We start from the raw sequence: 21,017 nt of genomic DNA, 5'->3' as shown, positions 1-21,017 counted from the left end.
GCTTTTTTCCTTTCATATACCCTCCTATTGCTTTCCCTTTAGATCTCCATGTAACCATCTCATGGATGATCTCTCAAAAGTATAGGGTGTGGTATTTTCCTCTCCATCCCTATAGGCCTGATTCAGTGAGGTCAAGAAGTATGGTGCACTGGAATTCCCCCCTCAATAATCATCCCTGAGTCCCCTCAGAGCCCTATGCCTATCTTCCCTGAGATAACAACTGGGACTGGGACTGGGACTGCGACCCACATCTGGGATCCTAAAAGACTAGGGGCTGGGGTCTTAAAACCCCTTGGGAAGAGTTTCAGGTAGAATGCAAAGACGGAATTTCCTGAAAGTGAGGGTAGGAGATCAGGGAGTGAATTAAGTATGGGTTCCCTTATTTCCTCCCCAAGACACAGGCATCTAGCCAGTCTTTTCCAGCATGTATGTGTGTGTGTGTGGGTGGAGGGAAAGGGTTGGGCAGATGAAGGGGCGGGGCCTCTGAGCAACTAGTGTTAGCAATTGGATTTTCTATACTTGAAAAGGAAGCTTAGAGGCTAGACTCCTCTCTCTCGAGACTCCACAGCTCTGACAGCAGCCATCCAGGTAAGCCTTGGGTTTCCTCAGAGATCCTGCATCCTTTACCCCATGGGGGTGTTACCCCTGGTGTAAGTCCCCCTAGAGACCCAAGGGTTGTGCCTATTCTGGGATTACAGGCTTTTGATGTCCCAACCACCATCCTCTCAGGGACTCAGAGTCATACCTGAGTATGCATCAGGCATCCAGGTCCATAGCTCCCACCCCTGAGAGACCTAGGTATCTTATGCCTTCGTAGATCCCATGCATCAACCCCCCCAGATCTCAACATCCAAGCCTGAAAGTACATTCAGGAGCCCAGAAGGCTAGGCACCAGTTCATGCCTCCTCCAGGAATACAGGTGTCTGGGTCTCCTTGGCAAACCCCCAGGACCATTCCTAGACTGAGGTTTCTAGGATCTAAGGACTTAAGGTGAGACCAAGTGTTGGGATCAGATGGTGTCAATATTGGGACCGGTATTTCTTGTTCTGGGATTCCTACCCTTCTTCACTCCACCTCTCAGCAGGACCTGGGAGGAGCCCAAATGAAATGACTCTGAGGGACCCTCCCAATTTTCACATTCAATTTAATTCAACCAATATTTATCTTGCCCCTGCTTTGTGTCCAGCATCTTGGAAACGAGAAGACACTGGGGCTGGAGTTGGCTTGAATTTCAGTCTGCAACTCACTACCTGTATGAACCTAGGTAAGCCAAGCACTCTCATGGGTTAAGTTTCCTCTTCTGTAAAATAAGGGAGTTGAATCAAATCTGGAGTTCTTAACCTGGGGTCTGTGATTTAAAAAAAAAATCTTTTGTTTGTATGTTGACAACTGTATAGAAGCTACCATATCTATTTTATTTTATTTTATGTAATGAAAATCCTTATTCTAAGAAAAGGTGCAGAGGCTTCACCAGTCTAACAAAGGGGTCTATGGCATAAAAAAAGTTTAACTACCCTCAGATTAGAAATCCCTAGTCTCTTCTGATTTTGAATCCTAGTGGAGAGTCCCACAACTGAACTCACAATCTAGCGTTCCCATCTTGTCTAATTGAGATGGATAAAACTGACTGTTGCATATTTCCAAATATTTCCCAACCCCTCAACTTCACATTTCCAAAACTGCCTTTTATTCTTTCTTCCACCTCAGCCAACCTCCTCAGCGGCCTCACATTATATTGACAGACCTCATACTATACAATAGGTCACCAACTGTGATCCCAGTTCAGAAAATCTAATGAGTCATCTTTGATTCCATACTTCTCCTGTTCCTACTCCACCCCACATACACACACATATCCAATCAGTTGCCAAGTCCTTTTTGTTTCTTCTAAAATCCCAAACAACTTTCCCTGCAACACTCATATTCGCCTTCCTTTCTTCTCATCTGAATGATTAGAAATACATCTCTTACCTGATTTTCTTACGTACAGTCTACTCCTTCTTCAATCATGCAAAATGCACGCAAAAAAACCCCCAATTCATCTACCTAACAGTCATACCAACTCCTGTACTCAAAGATTTCCCAAGGCTCCCTACGACCTATTAAAAATATTTAAAATTCTGTCCCCTGGCATCCAGGCTCCTTCATAGTCTGGTCCCAATTTACTTATTCTTTCCTTACCCACAGCTCTCCCTGTTTTCCACCAGTTGGAAGTCTCTTCCTTCAGGATCCCAACTGAAGTCACATTCTCCACTGCGAAATCTTCCCTAACCCTTCTCCCAGGGGAAAGAAATCTTTCCCTCCTCAAGGTTTTCAGAGCACATTTGCTGAGTTTCCTTTTTTTTTTTTACACCAAATTACGTGCAGTTCAATTAAAAAAAACATTTATTGTGCTCAAAGCATCGTCTTTCCCTCCTCAAGATTTTCAGAGCATGTTTGTGGAGTTTCCTTTTTTTTTTTTTTAAAACCAAATTACTTTCAGTACAATTCAAAAAACATTTATTGTGCTCAAGGCATCGGGATAGACATTGGGGATACAGGCAAGAAAAGAAAAAGAAAACCAGTCACTGCCTTTGGGAACTTACAGACCAGGGTTCAGGGATACAACATGTATAAATTAAAAATATATTCAAAGTAATTTCAAGAGGGAAAATATTCTGGTGGTAAAGGGAGGGATAGAGGTGGGGGAGGGAGTCAGAAAAGGCCACCTGAAGAGGCTGGGAAGGGGGAATTCCTTGAGGGAAAGTTCAAGGCATAAGGGGAACACCATTGCATGGAAGCAGATGGACGTTACTATTTCACTGCTTTCCCAACTAAAACACCATCTTCTACAGGAAGCTGTTCCCAGCCTCTCTTAATTCTAGGATCCTTCCTCTGCTCATTTTTTGCTCTGTATCCAGTATATAGGTTGTTTACATGTATTTGTTTGCATGCTGTTTGCCCAGCTAGATTGTCAGCTCTTCTAGGGAAGGGACTGTCTTTCGCCTCTTTTTGTAAACCCGGTATTTAGCATTGTGCCTGGCACATAGTCAGCACTTAATAAATGTTTATGATTGATTGATTGATTGATTGATTATGTGTGGGAAACTGGTTTGAGTGAAATAGAAAGTTTATAGAAGAGGGGAGTCATAATAGAGAAATTTGAAATAATATTCTAAATACTAGAATATTTAATATATAATAAATAATGTAAGCATATTATGCTATATAAATAACATTTTAAGTATTATAACATTTAATAAATATTATAACATAATTAAATAATATTTAAAATAATAGAGGAGAGAAATAATAATGGAAAGGTAGATGGAGACCAGATAACAAAAGGTTAAAATGAGTATATTTGCTTCTGGGAGTTAGGTAGCTCAATGGCCAGCAAGTCCTTCTAGTTTGGAGGTCAGATTTGCATCCAATCTACCACACTGCTGTATATACATACATGTGCATATACAAATGCATAAAGGAAGGAGGAGGGACGAGAGAGGGAGGTGAGGAGGAGAGAGAGAGAGAGAAAGAGACAGACAGACAGACAGAGATCACAAACAGGAAGGGACCTCAAAGGCTATGTAGACCTCATTTTACAGTTTAGGAAACTGAGACAGAGAGAGCTTACATGGCTTCCCCAATGTCTCACAAGTAGTAATCATCAAATGTAGGATCTGAATCTCGGTTCTTTGATTCCAGTGCCAGTGATCCCCATTCCACCCCATTATATTATAAACTCCAAATACTTCAATAAATTAGCATTTTAAGGAGTTGTGTCAGAAGGGGTATTTGGAATTGTGGACATTCTAAAGAGAGTTAGACCACTAATTGGTTCTTTACTACCACACAATTTTCTCTAACTCCCAAATCCTCTTCACCCTTCTCTCACTATCAATGCATTACCAAAAAGGGATGGGGCTTAGTGTATAAACTGGAAAGAAGACTTAGTTTAGAGTCCAAATTCTAAACCTTTTCAGTGGGCCATGGACCTTTTCCTTCCCATAATAATGCTTTTAAATAACTGAAGGAAATTATCCATTTCAATTAGAGGTTAGTGAAAATAAAGATGTAAAAATTTATTTTCCTATCCAAGTTCATGGATTACCTGAAATCTATCTCGTATCCTCTGGCCCTGGGTTAAGAGAATCAGAGGTTCTGATTTCCTCTCATCTGTACTTATTGTAACAAAACCCCAGGCCACAAGTCTTTCCCCACTCCAATCCATCCTCCACACAACTGCCAAAGTGATTTTTCTAAAACATAGGTCTGACCCTGTCAGCCCTCTACTCAGTAAACTCCAACTCCCTGTGACTTCTAGGATCAAATAGCATTTCTTCTGTTTGACATTTAAAGTTCTTGATGATCTGACCCCTTTCTATGTTTCCCATCTTCTAACACATTATTCCCTTCCACACACTCTCTAGGACAGAGGTTCCCAAACTTATTTAGCCTACCACTTCCTTATTAGAAAAAGTTTGTCAGCACCCTACCACCCAATCTACTTTCTTTAACCCTTTAATGTGTTTCTTGAAATTTGCATCAGTTCAAAAAAATATAAAGTATTTTTCTAAATGACGCATCTTAAATTTAATAATTTATTGTAAATTTGTGGGATTTTTCCTGTCCTGAAATTTTGATGACACAATATTGCATCATGTAGACATACAGTATCATATTGCAAATAAGTTATTACATGCACATATTCCTGCTGATTCATGCTGAACTTTCTGACAATACACAACACACTTGCCTGCCAATACTTGCTTATTAAGACCTGTTGGGGGATTTGACAACTTATCAGTGATAACTTGTATTTTGTGTGTGTATTTGGAAAATAATGTAACACTATGACTTTAACTCTGTTATACAGCAGGTGAAACATGAACAAACGGTTTTTCAAAATTTTCTTATCTTCTCTTCTTACCTAATGCATCCACCACCCCCTTATTTTCATTCAAAGCACCTCAAATGCACCAGAGGACACTACAGCTCTCCTAGATCAGTCCAGCACCCCCAAAGGGGCAGTATCACTCACTTTGGGAACCTCTGCCTGGGATCTAGCTTACTTTCAATTCTCTGCATGTAACACTCAGTTTGTACTTTGTACTGACTGTCTTCTCCCTGTCTAGAATGCTTTTCTTCCTCACCTCTGCCTCAGTTTTTCTGATTTCCTTGAAAACTTGATTCAAACCCTACCTAGTGGGATGTGGGTTGGGACCTATTGTGAGTCAGTCAATGACAGCTAGAGTGATTTAGGTTTAAGGCATGGTCCTTAGAAAAAGAAATCTAGCCCATAAACCCCAGGATATCTTGTAAGGTTTCAGCAATCAAAATTTATATTCCTTTGGGCAGAGTACCTGCAGGTAAGTGTATGATTCCATGTATGAACAGAGGGAGAGGAGGGAGGGAAGGAGGGAGGGAAGGAGGGAAAGAAGGAAGGAAGGAAAAAGGAAGAAAGAAAGAAGGAAAGAAGGAAAGAAAGAAAGAAAGAAAGAAAGAAAGAAAGAAAGAAAGAAAGAAAGAAAGAAAGAAAGAAAGAAAGAAAGAAAGAAAGGAAGGAAGGAAGGAAGGAAGGAAGAAAGAAAGAAAGAAAGAAAGAAAGAAAGAAAGAAAGAAAGAAAGAAAGAAAGAAAGAAAGAAAGAAAGAAAGAAAGAAAGAAAGAAAGAAAGGAGGGAAGGAAGGAAGGAAGGAAGGAAGGAAGGAAGGAAGAAACAAAAAAGAAAGGAAAGGAGGGAGGGAGAGAGAAAGAAAGAAAGAAAGAAGGGAGGGAGGAATGGAGGAAAGATGGAAAATATTTTATCCTAGAGGCAATAGGTAGTCATCGAAACTTTTGGAGCAGGAAAGTAACATAGTCGGATCTGTGCTTAGGATACTGTGGAAGATGGACGGAGGCAGGTAGACTAATTAATTAGCTATTGCAATAATCAAACAGCTATGTGGTGCACTGAGTGTCAAGCCTGGAGTCAGGAAGATCTGAGTTTTAGATACTTATTAGCTGTGTGACACTGGTCAAATCACTTAACCTTGTTTACCTCAGTTTTCTCATCTGTAAAATGAGCTGGAGAAGGAAATGACAAACTACTCCAGTACCTCTGCCAGGAGGACCCCAAATGGGGTCATGAAGAGTGGGACACAGCTGAAACAACTGAGCAATAATAATGCAGATGATCCATGCCTGAGCCAGGGTGAAGGCTGTGGGTGTGGACATTTTGTGCGGGTAGAATCAACAAGATAGTGGAGGTGAGGAAGCATAAAAGGTTGAGTGTGACTACAAGATTTCAAACTCAAGTGACTAGAAGGAGGATCGTACAAACAGGAAAGTTTGGAAGAGGGGTGGTTTGGGGGAGAGAAAAGATAGGAACTATTTGGGAATAAGTTAAATTTGAGTTGCCCGTGGAACATAAAAATGGAAATGTTCAATATGTAATTTATGGTGTAGCAGTAGAACATAAGAGAGAGAGACTAGGCCTGGACGTAGTATTTATTATTAAGTTACAAGTATATGCAAAGTGCCAGGGATATAAAGAGAAGAGTAAGACTGTCCATCCTCTCAAGTAACTCACATATGGAAGGGATCTCCTTCAAGCCAAATGGAAAGGTCCATGGTCCTTAGGGTGCAGATGTTAATTATTCTATTTTAATGTCACTTCTACTGATAAAATCATATCAGTTTCTGATGTCAACAATGCTGAGAACTCAAGACCCATCAAAGCAAAGTCTTGTCTCTGAAGTGCTTAGCATTGTCGACAATACCTTTCTGTGATGTGTCTTGAGCAGCTGCGACTATAGCACCTGAAGGAGCACTTGCCAGATTGCAGCTATAGGGTGTTGCTTCCCAAGATGATTGCTGAGGGTACTGTGCTGGAAGCCTTGTTATCTTCATGGTTCTTTTGCCTGGTCCATGTTGACTCCTCTCTCTCCCAGATGGTGCCCAGCCATTTCAACTAAGCTGGCTTGCCTACCATGTAGAGGGCAATTAGTTGATAGTTGATGGAGATGGGTGTCCCTTTCTCCACAGGAGATGATATCTGTGAGGACTGGGTTGGTCTCAGGACCAATGACATGTTGCCATGACCTTATCTGCCTGTTGGTGGCAGTTTGGTCCACAGTTCTTGCTCCTGATGATTGGAAACGTGAGCCCTTCTTCTGCAATGATTTTTGTCTTCATTGATAGGTTCAAGGGCTGGGCTGAAAGCAGGTCTGATGGTTTGGGGAGCACTGCTACTCATAACGCACTTGGCTTCAAGGGTCTGGGCTCTTTGGAAGCAATGGGTAGCCAAGTGGATAGAGCACCTGAATCTGAAATCAGGAAGCCCTGAGTTCAAATCTGTCCACAGACATTTACTAGTTATGTGATCCTGGGCAAGTCACTTAACCTCTGTTTGCTTCAGTTTCCTCAACCATAAAATGGGAATCAAAATATGACCTACCTCACTCCTGTGAGTATTAAGGATTGCTGTAAGGATTAAATGAGATAGCTGTAAAAAGTGCTTTCTTGTCTTATTGCCATAGCTAGTATTTCTAGAACAATATTGAATGATAGGGACAATAATGGATGTTTAGGGGTAAAAGAATTAGAATAAGCAACAAGAAAACAAAATGATTACTCTTTGTAGCTGATACGACGATATACTTAGAGGATCCTACAGAATCAACTGAAAAAACTAGTTGAAATAATTAACTTCAGCAGTTTCAGGATATAAAAGAAATCCACATAAATCCTCAGCATTTACATACATATGCACATACATGTATGTATGTGTACATACTTATATGTATTACCAACAAAAACAAGAAGAAAGAGACAGAAAAAGCAATATCATTAAAGACGATATAAAATGCTTAGGAGTCTACTTGCTAAGAAAAACCCAGGAACTACACGAACACAATTACAAAACACTTTTCAGACAAATAAAGTCAGATGTAAACAAATGGAGAAATACTAATTGCTCATTGCTAGGCCTAGCTAATATAATAAAAATGAAAATTCTATCTAAAGTAAGTTACTTATCCAGTGCCATACCAATCAAATTACCAGAGAAAAAATTTAGAGAACTAGAAAAAAGAACAAAATTTATCTGGAAGAACAAAATGTCAAAAATATCAAGGGAATCAGTGAAAAAAAATGTAAAGGAATGCAGCTTAGTAGTACCAGATCTCAAATTATGTTACAGAGTAGTAATCATTGAAACAATCTAGTACTGGCAGTGGTGGATCACTAAAATAGATTAGGTACATAATACTCAGGAGTAAATGACCAGCTTAATCTAATGTTTGACAAGCCCAATGATCCAAGATTTGGAGACAAGAAATCATTATTTGATAAAAAAAAATGCAGGGAAAACTGGAAACCAGTTTGTCAGAAACTAGGTATAGATAAACATCTCACACTTAGATGTGTGTTCGTCCTTTGTTGCCAAAGAGAACCATGCCATCAGAGAAATAATGACATGACTTGCAGTTGACTTTGTTTTGAGTGAGGGAGGACTGTGCAGGTCACCAGCCTCACTTCTCCTCCAGAGACATCTGAATCCAGGGACCAGATATTTATCAGGATGACTAGCAATGACCCAGGATGAGGCAATTGGGGTTAAGTGACTTGCCCAAGGTCACACAGCTAGTGAGTGTCAAGTGTCTGAAATGAGATTTGAACTCAGGTCCTCCTGACTTCTGCACTGGTCCTCTATCCACTGCACCACCTAGCTGCCCCTCACACTTAGATAAGGTCAAAATGAGTACTTAATTTGGGCACTAAGAGTAGTATCACAAGCAGATTAGGGAGCGTAGAATATTTTACCTGTCAGATTTATGGATAAGGGGAAAATTTATTACCAAACAAAAGATAGAGAACATTATAAAGTATAAAATGGATCATTTTGATTACATCAAAATAAAAAGGTTTTGAACAAACAAAACCAAAGCTGCCAAGATTAAAAGGAAAGCAGGAAACTGGGGGAGGAAGGAGGAACTTTTACAGTAAGCTTCTCTGGTAAAAGCCTCATTTTTCAAATACAGTGAACTGAATCAAATTTATAAGAATTCAAGTCATTCTTCAATTGATAAATGGTCAAAGGCAGTTTTCAGAAGAAATCAAAACTATTTATATGGGGAAAATGCTCTAAATCACTATTGATTAGAGAAATGCAAATTAAAACAACTCTGAGATGTTACCTCACTTTTATTAGATTGACCAGTATAACAGAAATGGAAAATGATAAATGTTGGAAAGGATATGGAAGAATTGGGACACTAATACACTGTTGGTGGAGTTCTAAATTAATCTAACCATTCTTGAAATCAATTTGTATTTATGCCCAGAGGACTGTAAAATCATATATACCCTTTGAGCCAGCAATCCCACTACTGGATCTGTATCCCAAAGAGATTTTTTTAAAAAAAGATTAAAGGACTTATTTGTACAAAATATTTATAGCGACTTTTTTTGTGGAGACAAAGAATTGGAAATTGAGGAGATGCCCATCCGTTGGGGAACAGCTAAACAAGTTGTGCTATATGAAAATGAATACTATTGTGCTGTAAGAAATAACAATTAGAACGCTTTTGGAAAATCCTGAGAAGACTTACATAAACTGATGGAAAATGAAATGAGCAGAACCAGGAGACCATTGTACACAGTAACATTGTATGATGTCAATTATGAACGACTTAGCCATTGTCAGCAATAGAATGATCCAAAATAATTCCAAAGGACTTAGGATGAAACAACCTAGTCACTGTAGAGAAAATACTGATGGAGTCTGAATGCAGATTAAATACACTTTTAAAAAACTTTATTTTTCTTAAGGTTTTTTATGTATGTTATCTTTTATAACATGTAAATGTTTTGCAAGACTGCACATGTATACTCTATATAAAATTGCTTGTCTTCTCAAGGAGGGGGGACAGAAGGGAGGTAGAAAATCCAGAACCCAAAACTTTTAAAAAACAAATGTTAAAATTTTTGTTTAAATGTAATTGAGAAAAAAATTAAAATTAAAAGTTAATGTTGAAAAAGTGAAGGACTCCACAGTCACATAAGCAGAAGAAGACGACGAAGAAGAAGAAATGTCGAGACGTATCTGAAAGAGCAGTACTACAAAAATACAGAGAGGAGAGAAGACCCAGAGGGAGTCAGTGGGCAGTCCTATCAGGGAGCAGCTGAGAGGTGGAAAAGCAAGAAAGCCTGAAAAAAGACCATTGTGTTGGGCAATTAGATCGCTGAGAAACTTTGAGGAGAGCCATTTCAATTCCGAGATAAAGTCAGAAGCCAGATTTCAGGGGACTGAGAGGGGAGTGAGAAGGTAGGATGAATATACACAACTTTTTCTAGGAATTTGGCTATGAAATGAAGGAGAAATAAAACTGTAAGAGATGGTGGTTCAAGGGAAGAGGTTCTGTTTGTGGGCTCGTTTGTTTCCTCATTTGTTATTAAGGATAGGGGTTTCCTGGGCACATTTGTAGTCAGTAGGGAAGGAGTCAGTAGATAGAGAGAGATCCAAGATCGAAAATTAAAGAAAGAAAAGGTAATTGCTGAAGGGGCTGGGGGAGCAGGGAGATGGATCCCAGGGGGTATCAAAGATATAAGAAGAGGGATTAACTTTGGTAAAGAGGAGAATCATCTCTTCATCAGAAACTGGAGAAAAGGACCAGAGGATAAGAGATGATAATGAGGTCAGATCATATCTGGAGTACTGTGTTCAATTCTAGCATATTGATAAAACTCCTTTCAAGTAGTGATTGCTTCATTCATTGTCTGAATCTCTGATGCGTAGCACATCTGATTTTAGTTGTCTTCAAACACAAGATCCTGGAGATCCCGGAAAAATGGGCTGAATGCTTCCATAGTATTCTCAACACACTGCAATCAATCAAGGCTCAAGCCCTTGACCATATAGCTCAGGTTGAAGTCAATTACTCTCTAGCCAATCTTCCGACGGAAGAAGAGGTCTTGAGGGCCATTAGAATCATCTCCTGTGGCAAAGATTCTGGTGCTGATTCTTTTGTTCAGCTAAGATTTACAAGGCAGGGAACCTACTGTTCTTACAACAGCTGACTGATGTTTTCTGGGTTATATGACAAGAGGAGGTTATGCCCCAGGAATTCAAGAATGCCTCCATTGTTCATTTCTATAAAGGTAAAGGAAATAGACTGTCCTGTGACAATCACAGGAGGCTGTCTTTCTTAGTCATTGCTAGCTAGATTCTTGACAGAGTCCTCCTTATTAGGCTAATCCTTCACCTGAATGATGATCATCAACCTGAGAGCCAGCGTGGCTTTGTAAAGAGCCAAGGAATGGTCAGTATGGTGTTCACAGGAGAAATTCTAGAAACAGACTAGAAGTCTATATACAATGTCTGTCAATCTGACCAAGAACTTTGATACTATCAATTTTGAGGGCTTGTGGAAAATTCTGGCAAAATTTCATTGCCCAGAGAAGTTCATCGATATTGTGTGTCAGTTTCAGGAAAGCATGCTTGCGTGGTTCTGGATAATGGACAATGCTCCTGCACTTTCCCAGTCACCAACGGAGTGAAGCAAGGTTGTGTGCTTGCTCCTGCGTTTTTTAACATGATGTTTTCAGCAATGTTGTCAGGAGCCCTCAAGGAAGATGAAAACAGCACAAAGGTCAGCTACCTCACTGACTGTAAACTCATTTAAAAAGGTTACAAGTCAAGTCCAAAGTGAAGAGAGTGTTGTTGTATAACTTTTTGTTTACATATGGTTGTACACTCATTGCAGCCTCTGAGGCTTAGATACAACAAAGTATGGATTGATTCTCTGAAGTTTGTGCTAATTTTGTCCTAACAATTAACACCAAGAAAATGCAAGTTCTCCACCAGCCAACACCACACCATCCATATGTGGAACCACTGATTACAGGAAATGGAGAACTTTTGAATATTGTGGATAAATTTACCTACCTTGGAAGTATACTTTCCAAGGATGTACACATAGATGATGAGGTTGCCACACCAGCTACCAGGGCTAGCTTAGTGTTTGGAAGGCTCAGAAGGAAAGTGTGGGAGAGAAAAGATATTAGACTGCCTATCAGACTGAAGATCTACAGAGTCATTGTGCTGACCTCATTGTTGTATGTCTGTGAAAACTGGACAGTCTACCAGTGCCATGCCAGGAAACTGAATTGCTTCCATTTGAATTCTCTTGGGAAGATTTTGAGGATCACCTGGCAAGATAAGGTACCGGACAGTGAGGTCCTTTCTCAAGCTGAACTGCCGAGCATACAAACTCTACTGCAGAGACTACAACTCTGATAAGGTGACCAAATTGTTCAAATGCCAAATGTACATGACTGTATATTTGCCTAAAAGACTATTCCACAGAGAACTCACACGAGGCAAATACTCATATGATAGTCAGAAGAAGCTATACAAAGATACTTTCAAGGTCTCTCTGAAGAACTTTGGAATCAATTTGTGACATGGGAGACATTGGCAAAGGACCATCTAGTATGGTGTGCCTGCATCAAAGAAGGCACTGTGCTGTATGAGCAAAGAAGAATTGCAGTAGCTCAAAAGAAACACGAGATGAGTAAATTTAGAGACATGTCTTCTTCAAATGTTCACGTGGATATTTGTGTCTACCCGTGGTAGTGCCTTCCAAGCTCATATTGCTCAAATAAGCCATAGTTGGACATACCGTACCTTGACCCCAACATAGTGATGTCATTTTGGTCCTCTTCAAGAATGGAGGACAATAAGAAATCACTTGTCTTCAAATACATCTTTTTTTCAAGTATGTGATTTGAATATTGTTCTTGTTATTTTGAGACTGGGTCTCTCTATTTCCCAGGCTAGAAGTGCAGTGGCCACACATGGGCCTCATCCAACCCCATGTCCCTGCTAACTGGTAACAGTGACTACTTCCTCAGGCAGGTAGTGCAAATCTCACTGTTTGGAGAATCAAATGGATAATGAAAGCAAAGCACTTTGGTAAACGTTAGGGTGCCATGTAAATATTAGCTATGGTTATTACTAATTAATCCTCAGCAACTCAAGTATACTGTCCTTTGGAGGCCTAGGGTGTCTAGTCTCAACTACCAGATTTTAGGTATCTAGCTTCTTGGGGACTCTGGAGTTTAGTCCCATCCCAGACCCTCTAGGATTATAACAATAACAATGGCTATCATACTATAGCTTGTATGCTATACATATACCTAAATATATGTCTACATATATATCTATATTTATCTATCTATCTGATAGCAGATTAAAATTTTGAATGTGTTGAATATGTTGAGTGGGGAGAAAGAAGAGGAGGAGAGCTGCTACTCACTCACAGGTTGTATTTGTCCTTCTTTCTCAAAGAGGACCATGACATTAAGATGATGACATGACTTGCAATTGACTTTCATTTGTGTGAGGGAGAACTGTGCAAGGTTACCAACCTCACTTTTTTTTTCTGAGCCACCTGGGTCCAGTGGCCTGATATTTATCAGGGCATCTGAAGATGGCCCAGGATGCAATGCCCTGCCCCTTTCAGGCTAAGGCCTTATAACATTTTTACTTTGAGCAAGATACACCCATTCAATGAATAGGCTTCTTTAAGTAGCTGCTCAGGGGATGGCCCCTTTAATCAATGGTTGAAGTATAAAATGGATAATTTTGATTTAAATTAAAATTTAACTAAAATCGTCACGTATAAATAAAACCTATGCAGCCAAGTGCTGCATCCCGTGCAGCAGAGTTTGAACAGGGGTCCCCTGTAAGGGGATAGGAGCACATGTGGGAATGGAAAAGAGCACGCAGACATTAAACTGTTCAAGGCATAGCCTGTGCAGGATCGGGAACAAGAGACTGCCCTTCAGAAGTCAACTTTTACTTAGAAATTGACGTCCTGGTTACATCCCAAGATAAGGAGACGCAAACATACATTTCCTGGGAGAGCACACAGATACACAATGTATAACTTTTACAACCCTTACAATATTTAACTTTTATGACCCATTGTCCTGTCTTCATGGTATAGAATTCTATACAATTTACTTAGGGGATATTCTGCCCAGCTGGGCTCCCAAGGAGGCATGCTTGACCTCATAGTCATGTCCCTGCTGTTACAGGAAATTTGGGGGAAACTTTCATAGACATTCTCTTAGATAGAATGTGATTGGGCTGGAATCTGTCTGTGGTATATATATGCAAATATATATGGATGTTTATGGATAACTAGGTGTATATGTATATATGTGAGTATATATATATATATATATAAATACATATGTGTGTCTGTGTGTGTATATGTGTGTGTATATTTCTATATCTTCCCATGTTTAACTGAAGCCTTTGTTGGGAATAGGGGGAGGCAGGGGAAAAATAAAGTAAAAATGCACAGCAGAGAAGAAAAGGAAACCTACAAAGAAGCAAAGAAAAGCTGGACAGCTTTGAAAACAATGTATGGTATTTCTTATGTAGGTTTTCTTGAATCGGACATTTATTGATTTGTACTGAACCCTATCCTGTATTCTACTATGTATATGGCAATTCTTACTTTGTATTTGCTTAAAATAAATTTAAAAATTAAAAAACAAGATAAAATAAATACAAGTATCTCATTTGATCCTCACAATCACCCTAGGAAGGTAGGTCCCATTACTATTTTCATCTTACAAATGAAGGAACTAAAGCAAACAGAGGTTAAGTGACTTGCTCAGGGTCACACAGTCAGTATCCGAGGCTGTATTTGAACTCAGGTTTTCCTGACTTCAGGCCCAGTGCTCCGTTCACTGTACCACCTAGGTCCCGGAAATGGAGATACTTACACCTCCAGGACACCCAAATTATCTACCTTCATCATTCCCAGTTACTGAAATATCCAGCTCCCTCGAACTCCTAATGACGTTACTAACTTTTTTCCCTTTTTTTCCTCCCTTCAGTAATGTCAGGCCCCCTGATATTCTTCTCCCTCCCAGTCATCCACTTCCTCCTCTTCGTTTTTGTGACCTCAACAGTCTTTCACCTTCACCTTCGATTCTCAAAGATGTCGAAAACATGGAAACAGCTACCAGTCCCTAAGACCTCAGCCCCTACCACTTCCTACCCTAAGAGCATCTGGACTGTGAATTCTCTAGGCCGTCTAGGAAACCAGATGGGTGAGTATGCCACTCTCTATGCCCTGGCCAAACTCAACGGACATCAGGCATACATCTTACCTGAGATGCATCGTTACCTCGCTCCCATCTTCCAGATCACTCTGCCTGTTCTCCCAGCCAATGAAGCCAAGCGCATACCTTGGCGTACTTACCACCTACATGACTGGATGTCAGACGAATATCGCCATATTGATGGTACTTATGTCCATCTCGCTGGAACCCCCTGTTCGTGGACTTTCTACCACCACCTCCGAGAAGAGATCCGTCGTGAATTCTCCCTACATGACCATATCCGAAAGGAGGCTCAGGCCTACCTATGGGGATTACGGAAAAACCCAGCCACTTTTGTGGGGGTCCATGTCCGCCGAGGTGACTATGTTCATGTCATGCCCCAAATCTGGAAAGGCGTGGTAGCGGACAAGGGCTATTTGGAACAAGCAATGAATTGGTTCAGAGCTCGTTACAGCGATGCTGTCTTTGTCGTCACCAGCAATGGAATGGAATGGTGCCGGGACAACATTGATACCACGAAGGGAGATGTAATATTTGCAGGGAATGGGATTGAGCGCTCTCCTGAGAAAGACTTTGCTCTGCTGACTCAGTGCAACCACACCATCATGACCATTGGCACCTTTGGCATTTGGGCTGCCTACCTGGCAGGTGGTGAGACGATCTATTTGGCCAACTACACCCTTCCAGACTCACCTTTCCTCAAAGTCTTCAAGCCTGAGGCTGCCTTCCTGCCTGAATGGATAGGGATCCCAGCTGATCTGTCACCTCTCCTCAAGAACTGAACATGGTTCTTTTTCATGCCCTCACCCCAGAGTCTGACTACGGTGCAGATCAATGTTCTATGGAAGTAGGGCTTCGAGGACAGCAGAGAACTATTTCTCCTATCCTGGCCATCTATCCATATCTTAGGACAGAGGCCTCAACTTAATGACCTACCTCATCCCACCCTCTGCCAATCACCCAAGAGTGGATCTACACAGTGTGGTTGGGTACCATAGCAGATCTGAAGAGGAGAGCTTGGAGATTATCTAAGGTGGGCTAATGTGTCTCTAATGTGTCCCTAAAACCCAGTGGAGGTGGACATACATGAGTTGGATGTTTACATGTTTACACTGGGGGCTTTTGGGGAAAGGGCCAGGCTGATCTGTTTCAATGGACTCTTGAGTGTTTTAATAAATGCTGTCCATGAAATCCCTTTGTGTTTAGGGCATGAAGCAAAGACATTTTGACTTCCCCCCAGGTTTATGAAGGGCAGACCTCACAAAGCACAGAGCTAGCTAGTGATCAACATTGTCTGCAAGAGGGGATTCGTTACTGATAGGTCTGGAATTAGTTCAAGTTAGAGGGAAGTAAGAATGGGCATCCTTCATTCATCTGCCAGGATCTTCTGCTTCCCTGAGGAATGGGGCAAAAGGAAAAGTTAAAACATCCAGGGACCCTCCCCCCCTATCTACAGCAGCCCAGAAAGCTGAGGTTCTCTCAGCTTGTGGGAATAGAAACAGGAACAGAAACGTTTTCACTCTTTTCTGACATTGTGGGGTGGAAGATTATTTCCAGTTATGGGATCATATTTTCTGAAACACAATGACAAGCTGGGGAGTGGGCAAAAGATTCTAACCTAATTGGGAAGAAAACTGGAGACCAGGTCATGGGAAGGTAATTTGGAAGAACTATGAATATTTCTCCAGAAGAAATCATTTTGTACTACATATTGTCAACCTCCCAGACAGCTGTGAGATTCTAAGTGCCCATGAAATTGAGGCCCACAAAGGGGAGAGGAATAGTGGACAGTGATTTCAAAAGAGGAAGCAACTGGTTTCAGGTAGCTAGGTGGCACTGTGGGCAGTGCTGGGTCTGGAGTCTGGAAGAGCAAAGCTCAAACTTGACCTAAAATACTTACAAGATGTGTGACCCTGAGCAAATCATTTCACCTTTGTCTGTCTCAGTTTCCTCAGCTGTAAAATGAGGCTAATAATAGCACCTACCTCAAAAGGTTGTTCTGAGGATCAACTGAGAATATATTCATAAAATTGCATAGCTCAGTGCTGGGGACATAGTAGAGATTTAATGTTTATTCCTTTCGCATCTCATCCACCTTCACTACCTGAACAACACTCACATTTTATTTCCCATTTCGAATTCCCTAATCAGCACCAATATCTAGAGATAGCTATCACTGAACTCAGGGTCTCCTCTTTTTAGGTGTTTTCCTTCCTCTCCTGTCCAACTAACTCCAGGTCAGCCCCCATCTACTCTAGGGAGGTTAGAACTAGAGATGGAGATGCCTGGATCCCTGAGGGAGCTTGAACCACACTCTCCTCTTTTTTCTGATTTTAACACAAATGGAGATTGAGTGTTCCAGATGGGAAAATATGCTTCCCATCAAATGACCACAATGACATTGCACTGCAGAATTCTTGGACACCAGTTTGGGAAGCAATGACCTTATTCATAGGGTTACAAATTTAGAGCTGAAGGGATCTTAGTAGCCATCAAGTGTGATCTCATTTTATAGATGAGGAAACTGAGGCATAGAGACACTAAGTGATTTGCCCAGAGTCACAAATCTACTAAGTATCAAAAGGTTCTACCCAGGATCACACAACAAATCCATAATGATAGCATCTCAGAGTCAGAAGAAGCCTTAGAGAATCCTTCATTTTATAGAGAAGGAAACAAAACCCCAGAGAGAGGCAGAGATTTGTTCAAGGGTCTAAATCACAGAATCTCGGACCACTAATGGGGTTCCGAGATCCTCTTTAGTTAATTTATTCTCAGAAAAAGAAAAGCACTCACATTCAGTAATAACCTGCTTGACTATCTTGAGGGACTTGGGTGGGGAGGTAGAAAGCCAAATTAAAGGGTCAGAAATTAAGAAAACAAAAGATAAAAGATCAATTTGAGAAAAAAAATTTTCTTTCTCAGAAAACAGGCATTTTCAGAATCAGTTAAGAGGAGAAATATCCTGGTCACACAGTCTAGATGGTAAGGAGCAGTTGTGAAAGTAAACAGGAAAACCAGAATTGGGTCAGTCTCGGATCTCTTGCCTTCTTGGTCTCCATCAGCTTCCCCCTCTGTTTTTGTCCTTGAATCTCTCTTGGGGACTTGATCTGTGTAGTTCTCTCTTTCCTAATGATTCTTTCTCCCTTTGATCTATCTCCGTATCTGTCTCTGACTCTTTAGACCTTAATATCTCTATCTGGGAGTCTTTTTCTTTGAGACTGAGACTCTCTGTACCTCTACTTGTTTTCCTATCTGGGTCTCTTATTCTTCTACACTGTGATAACTTCAAATTCAATTTTCCTCCAAGACAAGCATAGGAGTCACTTTTTAATCTCCTTTATATGTTTACTGTGTATCTTTATGGGCTCCTGGGAGTCCTTTGCAGCTTTTGAATGCTTGGTTGCCAGTGTTTTTTTTCCCTAAACCATAGATCTAATAACATCACTCTTAATCAACTTCAAACCAAACCAACTCCACACTAGCCTTCATTTACACCTCCTCCCCATTAGAAAATCAGACTCCACAGCTGGAACCACCCTGGGTTCTGATATATAGCTTTTATCTTGCCAGGATCCATGACTTCGCCTCATTCCCATACTGTCTCCAGATCATGCCACCACAAATGAACCCTCCCCCTCCTTCTCTTTCCTGTACATCTTTATGTATTGTCTTTTCCCATTAGAATGCAGAATGTTAGAATGCTGAGTGAGGATAGACATACCCTTCTACTTTGCATTTGTATCCCAAGTGGGACACAAGACCTGGAACATAGTAAATGCTTACTAAATAGTTTATCTATTTATCCATATACTCAATAATACCTATCTACACAATAATGATAGTACTGGTCAACATTTATACCATATCTTAAGGTTTGCAAAAAGCTCAACAAATAATCTCATTTTAAAAGTAAGTGCTATTATTCCATTTTACATATAAGAAAACTAAGGCAGACAAAGGTTAAGTGATCTGCCCAGGGTTACACATCTACCAAGTGTCTGAGGCTGGATTTAAACTTGAGGTCTTCCTAACTCCAGGTCCAGTAGTCTGTCCACTATGCCACCTAGCTGCCTATTAAAAATTCCAAGGGTTCCCAGTTACCTCCAGTATCAAATACAAATTCCTCTGTCAATTAAAGCTCTTAAAAAACTATACTCTTTCTGTCTGTCAATTAATTCTGGAAGAAACAGATCATTCCACCAACTCTACACTAGCCTACTTGCTGTTCCTCAAACACAATGCTCCATCTTGAGTCTCCATGCCTTTTCAATGAATATCCCTCATGCTTGGAATCATCTCCCTCTTCACCTCCTGCTAATTTTCCTAGTTTCTGTTAAAGACTCAGGTTAAATTCCACCTTTTGCAGGTCTTCCCCAGTTCCTCTCTGCTACTGGTGCCTTCCTTGTTGAGATCGCCTCCCATTCTCATTCTCTAGGTAGACAGGTGATAAATGAAGAAATAAATGATAGATAGATAGACTGTACTTATTTATATACTATCTCCCATTAGATCGTGAGCTTCAAGGTAAGGTCTATTTTTACCCTTTTATCCCCAACACTTAGCACAATGTCTGGCACATAGTAAGCACTTAATAAACGTTTTCTGAAGGACTGGGGAGGGGGATGTTCTTTTCAATATGCGCTTGTTACCCTGAGTGATTGTATAGGAGCTGGGAATTCTGTATTTAAGTTTGTAGAAACTTTCACTACAGTAAAACGCTGGGTGGGAGTATATGAATCAAAAGATAAATTGATTGTTTTGGGGAAAGCCCTAAGATTAGATCTTATTGAAGTCTAAGGGCAGGTCTATTCCTTTTTTGTCTTTCTTGCTCCTAAATTTAACACAGTGAATTTCAAAGTACATTGTGGATACTTACTGTTTGTTGAATTGATTTGAATTTTACTTTTGTGTCTCCTGGGTTCTTTGTTTCTCTAAGTCTCTGTTGTCTTTTTTGCCTCTGTATAAAAAAAAAAAAAAAAACAAGATATGCTACCTATCAGGGGTCCCAGTCAGTCAGCTGGGTCTAAGGTACTGCAAGGTGGAAGTTCCAGCGGAACTAATAGAAGGTGGTAGTATAACCTGGAAACACACTCCATAGTGATTCCCTACCTTTAGGGGCTAAGATCTCCCACTCCAGCTTATTGTCCCAAATTTAAAAAAAGACTACTTTAGGCATCTCTAGGGTCAGAAATCTCTCTTGAGTCCCTTGGGAAGAGCATCTATAGATTGACCAGACTACCTCAGGACCTTCTGGGAGAAATAGCTTTCTCCTCCTACATAGAAAGAGACTGGATAGTGTGAAGGAGTATGAGTGCCTTATAAGCCCTCTTATTTGTCAGGGACCCAGGCATCTGGATTCTTAGTACTCACGCACTCAGGGATCCAGCTATTCAGTCCTCACTCCTGATTTTGCTATAAATGGGTCATGGATAAGAAGAAATGCTGGGCTAATGTAGAGATGAGAGACAAGAGAATACGGAGACAAGAGTCCTACTAAATTCCTTTTGTGACACAAACTTGATTTTGATACCTAAACCAGGAAGAGCCAAAATACAGAAAGAAAACTATAGACCAATTTCCCTAATATATAAATCCAAAATCTAAATAAAATATTAGCAAAGAGATTATAGCAATATACGACAAGGATTATATACTCTGATCAAGGGGGATTTATACCAGGAATGCGGAGCTGGTTCAATATTAGGCAAACTATCAGCAAAATTGACCATATCCAAACCAAAACCAACAGAAATCATATGGTTATCTAAATAGATACAGAAAAAGCTTCTGACAGAAGACAACACCCATTCCTATGAAAAACACCAGGGAACATGGGAATAAGTGGCACTTTCCTTAAAATGACATGTAGTATATAAACTATCCGCAAGCATTATCAGTAATGGGGATAAG

General features: G+C 40.4%; 1 protein-coding gene across 1 annotated transcript; it reads left to right on the top strand.

Annotated features, from left to right (window-relative positions):
- Positions 1-497: 497 nt before the first annotated feature.
- Positions 498-20,009, top strand: LOC140502799 (galactoside alpha-(1,2)-fucosyltransferase 2-like). The gene is made up of 3 exons (XM_072606810.1): positions 498-588; positions 1,187-1,264; positions 14,877-20,009. The coding sequence occupies exons 2-3, from the start codon at positions 1,255-1,257 to the stop codon at positions 15,884-15,886; spliced, it is 1,020 nt and encodes a 339-aa protein (XP_072462911.1). The 5' UTR covers positions 498-588; positions 1,187-1,254; the 3' UTR covers positions 15,887-20,009.
- The last annotated feature ends 1,008 nt before the right edge of the window (positions 20,010-21,017 follow it).

Source organism: Notamacropus eugenii, chromosome 4, assembly GCF_028372415.1.
Source record: "Notamacropus eugenii isolate mMacEug1 chromosome 4, mMacEug1.pri_v2, whole genome shotgun sequence".
NCBI lineage: Eukaryota > Metazoa > Chordata > Mammalia > Diprotodontia > Macropodidae > Notamacropus > Notamacropus eugenii.
Note: the sequence above shows the minus strand (reverse complement) of the source record. Positions and strands in the feature narration are given on the sequence as shown.